This window comes from Gigantopelta aegis, chromosome 8 (genome assembly GCF_016097555.1).
Source record: "Gigantopelta aegis isolate Gae_Host chromosome 8, Gae_host_genome, whole genome shotgun sequence".
Taxonomy (NCBI): Eukaryota; Metazoa; Mollusca; class Gastropoda; order Neomphalida; family Peltospiridae; genus Gigantopelta; species Gigantopelta aegis.
The window spans coordinates 45,189,465-45,205,780 of record NC_054706.1 but is presented as its reverse complement, the minus strand read 5'-3'; the positions used below and the strand labels follow the sequence as shown (position 1 = coordinate 45,205,780).

The window sequence follows — 16,316 nt, the reverse complement described above, 5'->3', positions numbered from 1 at the left end:
TCTGTCTCTCTCTGTCTCTCTCTCTCTCTCTGTATAACTCTTTCTGTATCTCTCTGTCTCTCCCTGTCTCTCTCTCCCTGTCTCGCTCTCTCTCACACACACATTCTCTCTCACTCTCTCCTTATCTTCATTTCTTGACTTTTTATTTATTCTTCATTAACTATTTATAAATATCAATTTATTATATTTGTCATCTTGGCTGTCTACAAAACATTTCTATTGGTAAAATGAAGGGTGTGGCCTTATCCCAAACTGCATATTACATGTATTATGGAATGGTAAATAACTATTGCTTAAACTATAAACAGATAAGGGGCAGGTTGTAGCTCAGTGGTGTAGAAATCTCATCTGAGGTGTGATGGGTCATAGGATTAATCACCCTCAATGGTGCAGTTTTTCCCATTCCAACCAGTGCTCCAAAGGTTGTAGTATGTAGACCTGTCAATGGGACAGTGCATTTAACAGATCCCATGTTGTTTTATTGGCAGAAGTCGCCCATATGGTGATAGAAGAGTTATTTTATATGCACCATCCCACAGACAGGATAGCACATACCACAGCCTTTGATATACCAGTCATGGTGCACTAGCTGGAATAAGAAATAGCCCTATGGGCCCACTGATCAATACTAGACTGACTGCACATCAGAGGAGTACTTCACCACTGGACTATGTCCCACCCATATTAGACAACAAAAAAACAGTTACAAAATATGCTGAATAAATAAATAAATAAATAAATATTGTCTTCCTTTCATCAACATACAGCGCTTGCCTGATGCGCAGTGGATCTGAGATTGTTTCCTGTTGGTAGGCCCATTGGGCTATTTCTCGTTCCAGCCAGTACCCTACATCTGGTATAACAAAGGCCGTGGTATATATTATCGTGGTATGTATTATTCTGTCTGTGGGATGAAGCATATAAAAGATCCCTTGCTGCTAATCAAAAAGAGTAACTCATAAAGTGGTGGCAGCGGGTTTTCTCTCTCAAAATCTGTGTGGTCCTTAACCATATGTCAGACACCATATAACCGTAAATAAAATGTGTTGAGTGCATCATTAAATAAAACATTTCCTTCCTTCCTTTTATCAACAAGGAGTAATCCTAGCTTTGAACTTAGATATAAAAATTAAAACATAGATGCTGCATATATATCACCAGTTTAAATTCTGTGACTATGATGTATGAACATTTAATGGAGCAATTTTCAAAACGTTACATTTAAAATATCAGACAGAACAAAATGAAGGGTGTGTCATATTCACATTCAAACTGCATGTAAGACTTCATGCACATAGAGAGTTAATATTGGGGTTGGCCTGTTTACCCTGAAGCTCCACCAACAGTAAGGCAGGTAGCCGTAGCTTTGTTTGGTTGGTGATAAACGTGTGCGATGATGCACAGATTACAAGTCGTGATAAACACAAAACCTGCACGCCCTGCGAACTGGGACAGGTGATGAATGGAGAACAAGAACGTGTTGCCCAACATCTTTAAACCTGTTAGCATTTGAAATAGGCAGGACCAAACACACCCACTCTTTTGTTGATACTAAAACATTTCCACAGTAAGGGAAAAAAAGTCCAAATAATGTAATGTGGGAAAAAATAATACAAATTGTGATCAGTAATGAAGTTACAAAACTAATATTTCAATATACATGTGTATTACAAAAATGGAAAAACTTTTTTAAATTCTTAAAGACATACTGTTACGGACATAAGGACCTTATTTCTCTAAAAATGGATAATAAATGAAAATTACATCAATGTTTGGAAACCAAATCTGTTTATTGTATAATTTTAACTGAATCATGATGGAGTAAAACCCATGTCAATCCTCTTGGCAATATTAATTTTTGAATTATGGACCATTGCCATAATTCAATTATTTTTTATAAAATATCTTTAATAGATGGAGTATGGTTGGTATACAACAGAACCTCTAAATATTGGATGCCCCTAAAAACCAGACATTTTTCTAGGTCCTGGAGATGTCCAATTTTGAGAGGTTCTACTGTATACTGTACATGTATGTATGTTCAAAGCCTGTTTTTGTAGATATTTGATTTTAAACTGCATGTGTGTAGCACCAAAACTTTCCTTCTTTGCATCATACAGTACAATGTATGTACGTGTTGATATGACTGCACGCTATATTATTTGAATTAAGGGATCATCTAAATTATATTAAAGTTGATCCATATTTAAATATTGTTACATTGTCATTAATTATGAGACTATACAAAGGGCCCTTAGTGTCTTTCTCAAAAGAAACAAGCATCCTGAATGAATTTGTTTTGCCAGAGTGAATTGAATATCAAACAGACAAGCTCTAAGTTCAATTTTATGTCATGACATGCAGAAATATTTCAGCAGCTATTTGTGTGTACATAAACAGCTAAACAGGATGATACACAGCCAGTTTGTGACAAGAATAGTAAATGGCTTGATCTAATTTCACCGAACACCACAAGCTGTGGTATGTACTGTCCTGTTTATGGCAAAGTGCATATAAAAGATCCCTCTCGGCTGTTCTGTAGAAGTTAGCTTATATGGGGGCAGCAGGATTATCTCTTTCTTTCTTTCTTTCCACTCCTGCCCTCTCTCTCTCTCTCTCTCTCTCTCACTTTGTCTGTGTCCCTCCCTCGCTCTCTCTCTCTCTCTCTCTCTCTCTCTCTCTCTCTCTCTCTCTCTCTCTCTCTCTCTCTCTCTCTCTCTCTGTTGAAATAACCATAATATATCACACCCCAAATAGCTGCAGTTTAAAATATGCTGAATTATCAGCAAACAAACATTCCTTTCCTTTCCTTTCCAAAGATCACAATATATTTTATAAATCTTTCTTGTAAATACAACAATATTCTTAGAAAATGTTTATAAATGGACATAAAGCATGGAGATATATCTACATGTGTTATACACCAGTATCTGTCTGTGAGTAATGCTGATAAGTATGAATTGAACACCGATGAGGCATTCAGTTCAATAACTCGGGATATACATTTTATTCAGTGCCGGCATGAAGAGCTCATAGATATCTGTCTGTAGGCTGACATTGTTTGTGAGCTATGCAATAAAACCTGGTGGCTTATTTACAGAAGCTACCTACCTGACAGCAGATAGAAAGGTGCGACAAAAGGTGTATTGTAGACAAATAACTTGGACAACCGCCAGGACAGATTACAGAGCCAGGTCACAGGTCACAGTTCAGGTATTATGGCTTGCAAGTATTAAAGAGGCGGTTTCATTTGCAGAATTTAGTACTGGTTGCAAAAACGAATTCTGCAGAATTAAGTCTTGACTATTGATTTGGTATCACAGATGCATCCTTAGGTTCTCATCTCTGTTCACATTAAAAATATATAATTAACTACATTTTTAAATTAATTTTATAAAAGAAATAATGTGTTATGAGAACTTAACATTATTAAGCAGAATGCAAAAGCTGAAATAATCTTTATTGCTGCTATCATCTAAAAAGTAATACCAATATCTCACTTTTTGACTTTATCAAGATGTAATGTATATATTCAAATTGAAATACTAATATACAATTATGTACATGATTGACATATTTTTAATCAAAACAAGCATTCTGAGAGTACCACTAAAGCAATACATGTCTCCTACTGGGCCCCAACAGTTTTTCACATCTCATAAGATGAGAGCCATGACTGTAAAAAAATGGGTAATTCGCCATGAAAGTCAAAATTGATCTGTAACAGTACATGACAAAGCTATATGCAAAATTTCAGCTCAATACTTTTGAGGCATTGCTAAAAAGTCTACAAAACAAATTTTCGTATCTCCTAAGTTCAAGGGCCATAACTCTGTGAAAAATGGGTAAATTGCCATGAAAGTCAAACTTGATCTGTAACAGTACATCATAAAGCTAGACACAGTAATTGTAGCTCAGTCTCTTCAGGCAATGCAAAAACAAGTCCGGAAAAAACTATATGTGGATGGGTGGACAGACAGACAGTCAGACGGACAGACAGACAGACAGACAGGCGGACAGAAATGAAACCTACAGTCCCCTCCAGCTGGACCAGTAGGGGACTAATAATTTATTTAATTATTTAAAACAATTAGTGTTTTTCTTCAAATCAGACAGGTACAGTAGATCATTGTTTGAACCTTTCATGGTTGCATACCTTGAATTGACGGTTTTGTCAAAATGTTTGCAAGACTTTGTCTGGAGATTTGAGCCTGAACATGCTACCCTAATGGTTTTGACATTCATAATGGTATATAATCAAGGAGGTTACAATCATTCCATCACGACCACTACTGCCACTACCACAACCATCATCATCATCATAATCATCATAATCATCATCATCATTGTCATCATCACAAACATCTACATCAGCATCATCTTGCATCAACTTCATCACTTTTGCATTTATGTGACAGTGACATACAAAGCATATGCCACAATTACAGTATTAAACTAAACACCCGATAGCCACTGGATTAAACTAGGACATTCTCAAATTCCACCTTCTATCCTACATGGTTTTAACATACTACCACCTAGCAATCGAGGAATGTAAATACCATACCACGAAGAGGACACCAGACCAATCATTACACAGATAAGGTGTAGAAACTTAATCACAGACTGAAGACAAGTGATAATCGGACCAACAAAGACTGTGATTTACTATTTACTACATGGATCTCATTACAAACTGGCTATCATTTGGACAGACAGACAGATGGATGGATGAATGGATGGATGGACAGATGAATGTATGGACAAATATATAGTAGGGCACAGGTATTAAAATAGTCAAACTATCTTTTTAAAGAAATATAGTTTTCTGTAACAAACCCATAATTTTTTTTACTTTATTTATAGTACATAGTACCTTCTTTATACTATAATTAATTGGTATTATTACAAGTATCCTGAAAACTTTGAAATTAGAAGACTGAATATAACATGAGCTAGGTGATGTTATATTTTGTTTAAGGTTAACCTATAGGGTGTATACTACCAAATCAAATCCTATAGACGACAATAGTAACATATGTGGCTAAAACTACTACCTGCAGCATATCAATCGACATAAATGCTATAGACATAAATACTACCACCCCTCACTCTTAAAGTGAATCAGAAAAAATTGGGGGTCAAGCTGCTCATTTCTGAGATAATGGGTAGCATCTATGACTACCCTAGTTCCACACAAAATTTGATTACTTTTTTTTTACAGGTACCCCATACATGTTCCAAGCACAAGGCTACTTGACACAGTGGTACTAGATGAAATAAAATTGCATACATTTTTAGCCCAGATGAAGCTATTTTTTTTACAACCAACACATACATTTATAACCAATCACAGGACTTGTAGTGTTCACTTCTCTATCAAAAGTTGGGTGCACCTCGAACTTTGACCCAGCCGGAAGTTATTCGGTTTAGTACTACCTATAACCATTAATAATCAGAGAGGCCTTTGCGAGTCTACTGTCACTCATTTTTATGTCAGTACATGTCAATCTGCTAGTAAGTTCAAAACTGTATAACAGCTCATTACCCTCATCTTACTGGATTCCTAGGCTTATAAATCCACCTCTTAAAATTCCACATCAGTCCTCACATCAAGATAGATTATTATCACCTAGTCAGATTTTTACCTTTACCGTTATAAAACTGGTTCCTCGTTAATTTGAAACCCAATTTAACTGTTTTCTCTATATTTGTTTACTATTATACTTTTGGAGTATGGATTTTGTAAGAACAGCAAGCGTGTGTACAGGGGGAGGGTTCTGAGGGTCAATACCTCCCTGCTCAAGCAAATGTTCATTTTTAAAAATACATTTTCCAGGGGAGCCTGACTCAACACCTCTATAAACTTTGGTCGACGCAGTCTACACCCCTTGCAAATGCGTCTGAACTATTTCGTTCTTTCTAAAAGTAAATTAACATCAAATTCATGATTCCTGAGGGGAATCCTCGGTAATAAAAAATGTTCATGAAACCTGTGGATAATTCTCATCCCTGAAGAAACAATGTTACCTTAAAGGTGCAGACATGATACATCTAGTTGAAGATTACAGTTTCTTTCTTAAAATCACAACTGGTGTAACAAAGGCCGTGGTATGTATTATCCTGTCTGTGGAATGGAGCATATAAAAGATCCCTTGCTGTTAATCGAAAAGAGTAGCCCATGAAGTGGCGACAGCAGGTTTCCCCTCTCAATATCCATGTGGTCCTTAACCATATGTCCGATGCCATATAACCATAAATAAAAAGTGTTGAGTGCGTCATTATATAAAACATTTCCTTCCTTTCTTCCTTTCCTAAAATATTCATTTCTGTACATCTTTTTTGTTTACAAAAACTGTAAATGGTGACTACATGTATATCTGACACATGACCAAATTTTAATGATACTGTTTTTAGTTTGTAATTACCTTCAGTAATAGATGTATATCCAAGTGAAAATTCAGGATGTAACACTTCAGAGGATGTCAGAAATAGTATTACACAACCAAATGTGGAAAAATTACTATTTTTCAACAATACTGGTAAAAAAGAAACTATGTTTTGGACAGAATTGTCACACAATGTTATGTTATCTGATGATCAAGTGCTTTTTAGTTAAAAAGTTTGTTTTGTTTAACGACACCACTAGAGCACATTGATTATTAATTATCGGCTATTGGATATAAAAAATTTGGTAATTTTGACATAGTCTTAGAGAGGAAACCTGCTTCATTTTTCCATTAGTAGGAAGGGATCTTTTACATGCACCATCCCACAGACAGGATAGCACATACCAAGACCGTTGATCATTTAAAGTTTATTGTGCTTAAGTTTGTTACATAGTGTTTAAGACTTAATAATATACCTCAAGTTTATCATGTCCTCCACTCCCATCTCTTCATCTCCAGATCTCGAACTCAGCGCCATCGTGTCTGCGCTAGTCCCACTTCCAACTGAAAATTAAAACAATAATGTCCGTTAAACAAAGCTGATGGAAAACAATCTGTGTTACAAAAACACCACACCCTACAGTAATGTTTATTAGCACAGGTTGATGGGAAACCATTGTTGTTATCATGACAACAAAATAATATTAAAAGCAATTTGTAAATAAAATGGATTTTCTATCTTGGGAATAGGTTATACATGTATAAGAATTTCATTTTGAAGGAAATCATCAGTGTATAAAATGGTCACAAATTGCATAGCATAGTAAAGTGGTTTAATACTAAATGTGTGACTGTTGTACATCAGCAAATTCATTCAAAAAAGCATTCCAACAGCACTGCTAAAGCAATACATAGGCCCTACAGTATGTCTCTTATTGGGCTAAACGTTGTTTTTTTTATGCCTTCTAAATTCAAGGGTCATAACTCTGTGACAAATGGGTAAATCAATATGAAACTTAAATCTGATCTGTAACAGTACATGATAAAGCTATATACAAAATTTTATCTTAATATCTTCAGGCAATGCAAAAACAAGTCTCGAAAATGTTTGAAATCTCCTAAGTTCAAGGGCCATAAATCTATAAAAAGTTGGAAAATTGCCATGAAAGTCAAACGTGATCTGTAACTTAATATGATAAAGTTATAAAGTATATTTCAGCTCAATATTTTGAAGCATTACAAAAAAATTAAAAAAATAGTCCACATTGTTTTTTCGATTCGTACTTGTATGAGCCAAAAAATCATTGCGATCAATTCTTAGGTGATAAGCCAAGTAGTTTTACACCCAAGCATATGTCATTTTATGCGAGTACAAGCAAGTGAGAACAATTGCTCGCATCCATCTGTAAGGTCTGCATAAGTCATATGCCAAAACAAATTCAGAAAACCTATTTCATTATTGCACAATCCATCATATCCATGTAAATTATGTTCTAAATTTAACACATGAATGAAAAACAAGACTAAGCAAGGTGGCTTGTTAAGCCATGTTTTAAAAAAAATGTCTACTGTAAAAGTCAGGAAGAGATTTTATTATATAACATTTAGTGAAATATCTTAAACTATCAGTGAAATAAAAGTGTTATCAGTCACTCAGTGACGATAACACATTTTAGAGTGAAATTTTCACTCTAAAATGTGTTATCGTCACTGTAAAAAGTGTTATCTTCACTGTAAGAAAGTTGGAACTATTTTGCTGCTGGAATTTTAAAAATAAAGGTAAACTGCCAAAAGTTATATAATAAATAGAAAATTTCATTTTTTGTCAAATATGATTTATATCTCATGTCGTGAAGTTTGCAATCATATCACACTCGTCGTGCAAGCACGACTTGTGAAGTATGATTGCAAGCTTCACTTGATGAGATATAAATCATATTTGACAAAAAAACATGAAATATCCCTTCTTTATTACACTGTTAATAATGCTGTCACTTTTTAAATGTGCCCTTGTATATAAAACATCCTATCATGGTGAGCTATACAAAAGATGTATTTATATTTACATCCTGCCCCCCACCAAAAAAAGAATATGTTCCATGGCCTCAATTAGTGTGTCAACCCCAGTGAACATGCATAATACTCAGACGTAAATAAGAAACACAGTTCTTGCAAGTCATGGTGGGAAAAAGCAAGGAAGATGGGGATCACAAAGAGAAATATACGTAAAGCTTCACTGATTGTCATCATGACTCAATCCGCTGTCGCAACCTACAAGAATAATAATCACTGCATGTGCAGGTCAAGCCGACTCAATCAAACTGTGTCGTGAGACCATCAACATTGTGAAACACATGCACAAGTACATTTACATGTCTATATAATAGAGAGGGTCGGTAAGGATGGGAACGCTAACATATATAATATATATATACAAATGGGTGACAAGTATATGTACATGCTTACGTCACTCGCATAATGACGTTCGGCTGCACGTTTTGACATTCATTTGTTTCAGTGCAATTAAGTAAATAAATCATGTTTCATAAAGACACCATTCAATGTTTCTGGTGTGACTGCTGACATCCCCATTCTAGGTTTTAGAATTTTTTTTCTTTTTTTTTTTTCTTAAGAAAGCAGAAAAAACAAAACAAGATGCTTTCAAACTTGGTAGGAGTAGGTTATATGAACCATATAATGAAACGTTTTGACTACACAACTTCTAAGTATCATAAAACCTCTCAAATGGAGTTCCACACAAACTAAATCACAATGTATGGCTGTGCAACATATTTAACTACATGTAATTATCAATCATCATGAATTATGTAAACGAGTAGCTTTGCTGGCAGAAAAACTCATTTTGTATATACATGTTTTTGCATCCACATATAAATGGTGTTATATACATGTACGTAATGACCAGTTCTTGTACGTATGGCCAGGGACAATACGCCACACAAACTGATGACATCGCAGCCCACTATGTTAACTTTTCCATCTAGGAGCCAGATGGTGCCTACTTATTATTTTACACAGATAGTATGAAATGTTTAAGTCGCCAAATGAAAAAAATAGTATAGTATGAAGAATTCTCTGAAACATATACGTAAACATACATGTACATGCCGGATTGGGCCTAACCTCTCTAATAGTGATCTGTCATTCTGTTATACAATGTTAAAAAACCCTGATGTCTTGTCTGCACATCTTGCCACATTTCGTAATGCAAAATACAATTAAATGTTCAGTACGCAATGTTTAGACATCACTAAACGATTCTAAAACATTAAATATTCAACTGATCACCAACTGTCAAATCAAATTTAAAAAAAACAAAATGATTCCCTGACTATGTGGTTTTATTTAATTTGATTATGAATTTTTATTTTAATACACAAAAAGGTGTTTTAGAATATTCTAGTTTAAGGTAATCTTTTTTTCCCATCCAACACATATAACGCATGTACCTCTAAGTAATAGTACATTTTGACCATACTTTAGTTTAAAAAAACAAAACACTTTACAGTCAAGTCTTTTTTTAAAAATAGGATTAATAATAAACTTATTTCTGTAACAAACTTTACGTAAACATCTCGGTACAGTGGTCTCACCCTGAAATGATTTTGTGTTAGAGTTTTCGATAACTTTGCTTTCCAAATACAAAGGAGTGATGAATCTTAACCTATCGTGATGTGTACGTGTACATTCAACACTCATCATGTCTGAGAACCTGTTTACACCCACTACTTCTTCATCTTGTTCCCATGTATCCACACTATCTGGAAACTCATTCTCAGTTGACCATCTTGAAATATTGTCTTCTGCATTTACATTCCATGTTGCTTCTGTGTATTTCCTGAACAAAGAACTTCCCGAAATTTCTTCCAGTAAATTATGACCTGTGAAGTCGTAGAAACCATCTGACGAGGTGCTCTCTATGGTACCGTCACTGGCACTGGTAGAAGGTCTGATTTTGAGTGTGGTATTTTCAGATGACTCAAGTTGATTGCTGGTGACACTAGCTCTGTCTTGAGCTTTCGATCTAGAATTCCCCATAGCTTGCTTTTTCACTTCAGAACTAAACTAAGCCACAAAGCCACCAGTTCCAGCACAGATTAATAAAGTGTTCAATGTTTTAAACCTTAAACATGCCACTGAATACTTAAAAAAGATACCTAGTATTTGCAGTATGGATGAATGCAGCTTCAAGGAAGATAATTTAATATCATCAAGTGAATATTTCTAAACATATAATATCAGAAACATTAAATTGTTTTATATCCATGGAATGAACCAATAATAGATCCAGAAATTTTTTAATTTGTAACATGGAACACAAACAAACTGGCACCAAAATGTTGTAGCTATTGAGTTTCAAATACACACACGGTTACATCCACTGGCAAAGGAGATCAAGTGAACAAATGTACATATATACAACTGATCAAACCATCTTGTAAAACATTTCATTTTCTTTTCTCTCTTAAGTCATACGGTGGATTTGCATTTTCCAAGTCTATTTCATAACATCTTTCATGGTTCCTGTTATGATACTAAGCATTCTGACTCAAACCTCATCTTTTCATTATGCAATCTTTGGTTTATTTCAGTAACTGTCCATTTTCAGCATGAGATATGCATACCATACACTGGAAAGATCTTTTGTTAATTGTGATCGTAATTCCTCATCATCCTAGTCTTAGCGTCAACATGTACATGTATGTGAGCATAACATTACCAGAAAGATATGTTTTTAGTTATGATCCTACACCATTCTCGTCCAACATGTAGCTTCAATCATATATTAAATGTATATATGCACATGAATAAGCAACTACATCTGGTTCAATGTATGAGTTCACATCTGGTACAGCAGTTGGTTTTACATGTCAATAATAGGTGAAGCCTCGAATCTAACCACCAAATCCTGAAACACCATCAATTATTAACAAGATCTTGAACGCTAAACATAAACCACTGTAATTAGTTTCTTCTTTACTTAATACAACTCCAAGACAGGTATGCAAGCATCCATCCACAAACTGCAGATGTTTTCATGAGCTGGTTCAGTCGTCGTACAAAGTGATCTATTGCTCATCTGTGCTCTGTATTATGTTTGATATTTACAATGTAGTAATCATTACTGTATGCATAAAAAAAACTATTGGGAACATCTGGTAGCAAAACACAAATCAATATATTGAATAACAGATCAACAGTTTTCATTATCATATGTGTTTCTGTGGTAAAGCAGAAAATTGAGTTTGCTGTTGTTAAACCTATACACGTAACATACAACAGCTGAACTGTCATGTGTCAACTGAATAAAAGCTGTCTTACATCTGGTGTACATGATTTCTTAGGCAATTACTACTGTAACAACACATTATAATAATATGGCCATTTAGTGTAATAGATGGTTATTTTTTATTTTGATATTTGGTGGAGAGAGGGAGGGAGAGAGAGAGAGAGAGAGAGAGAGAGAGAGAGAGAGAGAGAGAGAGAGAGAGAGAGAGAGAGAGAGAGAGAGAGAGAGAGAGAGAGAGAGAGAGAGAGAGAGAGAGAGAGAGAGAGAGAGAGAAGAGAGAGAGCGAGAGAGAGAGAGAGAGAGAGCGAGAGAGCGAGAGAGAGCGAGAGAGCGAGAGAGATAAACTTGATGACAGACTTGATGACAGCTGATGATGAAGTTTATTAGAAACAACAAAACCAAGTGTGTATTGATAGATATTCAAACCAATTGCACTGTAGCTGTGTTTGTATTTTGCATTAGTAAGCAATGTTAAAATGTGGTCACTAGAAGTGGTACTGCTGCTTTAATTTAAGTCTACTTGCAAGACCAAAATGAAAAACCCCAAGACTATTTCAAGATAAGGAACACATATAGCTTGTCAGAGGTGTTTACCTGTTACCTGTTATGGCCTATAGCAAGGTGAGACGGGTAGTTCCAGATGAAGTGTAATTCTTTGCATGTCTTTAGTAATCCGGGTAAATCCGTGAAAATCAGTCTAAATCATGATCTTGTTTGTCATCAGCAACTGACAGTGAACTGTAATCCTGAAATAAAAGATAAAAAGCTATTATTTCTGTTTGTAAAAAGATTGCCATAATATGATTCTTAAAACTGAAGATTCTATATTGTACCAACTTATTTCTGAGGGACGCAAGCATGTTTGCACCCCATACATGTACTTAATTTGAGGGCTGCAAAACTCACTTTAAAATAATCTAATATTTCACAATTACACTGCTATTGTAATTAACTGAATGAATTTGCAAGAATAAAATCAGCTTCCTTACATACAGTATGTACTATGTAGGTTATAAATTTGTAACTTGAGACTTAATTAAATTCAGGTGTGTGACTCCTATTGGGACAGCATTTAGCTTGGTTGGTAGAGTGCTTGATTGAGATGCTTGATGCGCAGTCGGTTTAGGATCGATCCTCATCAGTGGGCCCATTGCACTATTTCTCATTCCAGCCAGTGCACCACGACTGGTATATCAAAGGCTGTGGTATGTGCTACCCTGTCTGTGGGATGGTGCATATAAAAGATCTCTTGCTACTGGTGGAAAAATGGAGCAGGTTTTCTCTGATGACTACATATCAGAATTACCAAATGTTTGACATCCAACAGACGATAAAAACTTAATCAATGTGCTCCAGTTGTGTCGTTAAACAAAACAAAACACAGAAACATTAAGAGAATCGACACAGCATGTCTTGAATGCCCACCACAAAATCAGATACATGCAGTCTACACCATACAAAAAACAGCATGAACAATTGAGATAACATAACAATCTTCTTTTTCAGTCATATATCTTTGTTTTGGTTTTTAAATATAAACATTTGAAAGATAAAAATACTTACCTACATGTATATAGTGACTTAATACTCAGAAAATTTGTTGGATTACAATAAAGTATTTTTTTTTTTAAATGATTGGTCTGGTTTAGACAAAGAGTTCAAAATAGTAAAAACAAAAATAACCTCTTGAATGTTTATGACAGTGAAAAATCAATCAAGCTTAAACAAACGTCTGGATCACACGTCTGGATCACAAGTCTGGATCACACGTCTGGATCACATGCTCAGTAATGTACAGTGAAACCTCACAAGTCCGGACCCTCTGTAAACCAGAATTCCACCAAAACTGGACGCTTTACTGAGTCCCTTTATAAAAACCATGACAGAACTTAACCTCTCTAAATCAGATCCCTCTTAAAACTGGGCATTTGTCTTGTTACCAAGGGTGTCTGGTTTAGAGGGGTTTCACTGTATTAAACTTTACAAACATTTGATGCACCTGGCTGTACTGGTCAGGCCATAGTTAAAAACACATCTCATGTGGTCATGCATGAGTACACTTTTATATACATTGTATGTTTAATTACTATATACAAAAAATGAAGAAGACAAAATTATGGTTGAAAAGAAGGAATCAAGATTCATTTTTTGAATACTGTAATAGATTTAAACAATATGACATTTCATTGTTGTTCCGGACATGATTTAACATTATGTACTGTAAATTGTGAAATGCTAGCCAGCATAAAATGTCCGCAAAGTTAGTGAGGCCAAACAAAACATTATTATTTAATGATGCTAAATATAAAAAAAGAGACATACTACATGCAGAATGTTCCAAAAACCATTTATGTGATTGCTTTGATAGTGATTAACTCAACACACAACAATGGCTACATGCTATTGATTAAACCATACAATGTATAGCAAACAATAATAGTTAATTATTACCCACATGGTTAAAAAATATCTTGGTACATATCAAAATGATACGTCCCACTAGAATGGGTGTGTGCTACAACAGCTTGCTCTGAATGTGCACGTCAAGCCCTATATGACCTGACCTGACTAGAATGGGTGTGCGCTACAACAGCTTGCTCTGAATGTGCACGTAAAGCCCTATATGACCTGACCTGACTAGAATGGGCGTGCGCTACAACAGCTTGCTCTGAATGTGCACGTAAAGCCCTATATGACATGACCTGACTAGAATGGGTGTGCGCTACAACAGCTTGCTCTGAATGTGCACGTAAAGCCCTATATGACCTGACCTGACTAGAATGGGCGTGCGCTACAACAGCTTGCTCTGAATGTGCACGTAAAGCCCTATATGACCTGACCTGACTAGAATGGGTGTGCGCTACAACAGCTTGCTCTGAATGTGCACGTAAAGCCCTATATGACCTGACCTGACTAGAATGGGCGTGCGCTACAACAGCTTGCTCTGAATGTGCACGTAAAGCCCTATGACCTGACCTGACTAGAATGCTAAGTGGGATGTAACACTCCGATGTCACTCGATGACATCATCGACTGGCTAACTACAACTTTGCAGGAACGTCAACCAAACGAGTTGTGTGATATAAATTAAGATCGATTACGGGTAATAAATAGGATATTAAACTCGCTACCATTTCGTATCATGTCTATGTCCCTCGTGACAATTGAAAATTATTTCACTCGAGACATAAACATGATAAGAAATGGAAGTTTGTTTAATATCCTATAATTAGCATGCACCTTACAGAAAGGTTCTACTATAGATTTAAGTTGTCTGTAATGCATGTAACGCCAAAATATATCAAATGTATTTTTTCAGCCAATTCAGATATGTCCACCCTACGAAAATTTTATCTTGTTAATATTTTAAGATCGCTAATATTTTATGACTTACTGTATTACAGTATATATTTCAGGTATGTTAAAAAAACAGAAGAAACAGGAGGTAGTTCAGTGGTAGAGTGCTCGCCTACTCTTGAGTATAATTTCCTGCCAGTGGCCCCAATGGGCTATTTCTCATTCCAGCCAGTGAACCATCACTGGTATATCAAAGGCTGTGGTATGTGTTATCCTGTTTGGGATTTTGTATATAAAAGATCCTTAGCTACTAATGGAAAAAATGTAGCAGGTTTTCTCTCTAAGACTACATGTATATATGACAAAATTACCAAATGTTTCTTATCCAATAGCCGGTGATTAATAAAAATCAATGTGCTCTAGTGGAGTCGTTAAATAAAACAAACTTTAACTCTAGAGTGTATAATTATGTTTGATCAACTCAATGGACCCAGGTTTCTCCCCCAATTTAATCCGTGACCTACAACTGTTACATCAAAGGCTGTGCATCAATGTGTTAACAGGGTAAGCTCTGCGTGAACAAAAAAAAGTCACCAAATCATCTATTTAAACTTAAAAATTGCAAAAACCAAGTTATTTTCTAAAAAAAATACAATTATTACATAAAATTTATTTGCCAAATTAAAATAAAATTTACCAATTGTTTTTAAAATTCGCAATTGGCGAATTTGGCGAGTGCCAGAACTATAGCCCTGTGTTAAGTACTGTCTGGTCTATGGGAAATGCATCCTTAAAATCCTTTGCCGCCTTTTCTGTAGGAGTATATATAGCCTCTCTTATACACTGTACTTGACCATGTCAAAATAAACATACATTAGTCACCAAATAGCCGCAGTTTAAAATGTGTTGAGGTGTCATTAAATAAACATTCCTTTCCTTACGAACTGAAGAGCCCCACATCCATGCAGGTGTGATACCGTGATCATACTGATATGCTAATGATATGCTAATGTAACCAAATCAGGATTGCTTAATGCCTAACACATCAATTAAATTTAATGGCTTTACATATTCAAATCAGATTAGCTCAGGGTTAAATATGCCAATTTTAAGAAATAAGCCAACTCATCATTTTAGTGCGCGAGAAGAGAAAGAAAACAAAATGGTTGGGAACCTAAAAAAACAATTAAGGTGATTTTTATGAGTCAATATTTTAACATATTAGCCTATAATTTGTGAATTACGAAAAAAAAGAAAAGAAAAAAGTTAAAAGCAGATTATATTCATAGCATGCCACAATGTACATGCATTAATCTAAT

General features: G+C 35.2%; 1 protein-coding gene across 7 annotated transcripts in view; it reads right to left on the bottom strand.

Moving 5' to 3' along the window:
* LOC121378326 (unconventional myosin-XV-like) overlaps positions 1-16,316 on the bottom strand; it is a 164,235-nt gene that overhangs the window by 113,241 nt on the left and 34,678 nt on the right. For 5 of the 7 annotated variants that reach the window (XM_041506441.1, XM_041506442.1, XM_041506436.1 and 2 more), the window contains exons 2-3: positions 12,302-12,446; positions 6,866-6,953 (exon numbers count right to left, since the gene is read on the bottom strand). The exons of 1 other annotated variant lie outside the window; for it this stretch is intronic. In XM_041506441.1, coding sequence (XP_041362375.1) covers positions 6,866-6,927 — 62 coding nt within the window. In that variant the 5' untranslated portion in view covers positions 6,928-6,953; positions 12,302-12,446. Of the gene's footprint in view, positions 1-6,865; positions 6,954-12,294; positions 12,447-16,316 lie in introns of all 7 variants that reach the window. One more of the 7 variants, XM_041506439.1, reaches the window with a different exon arrangement.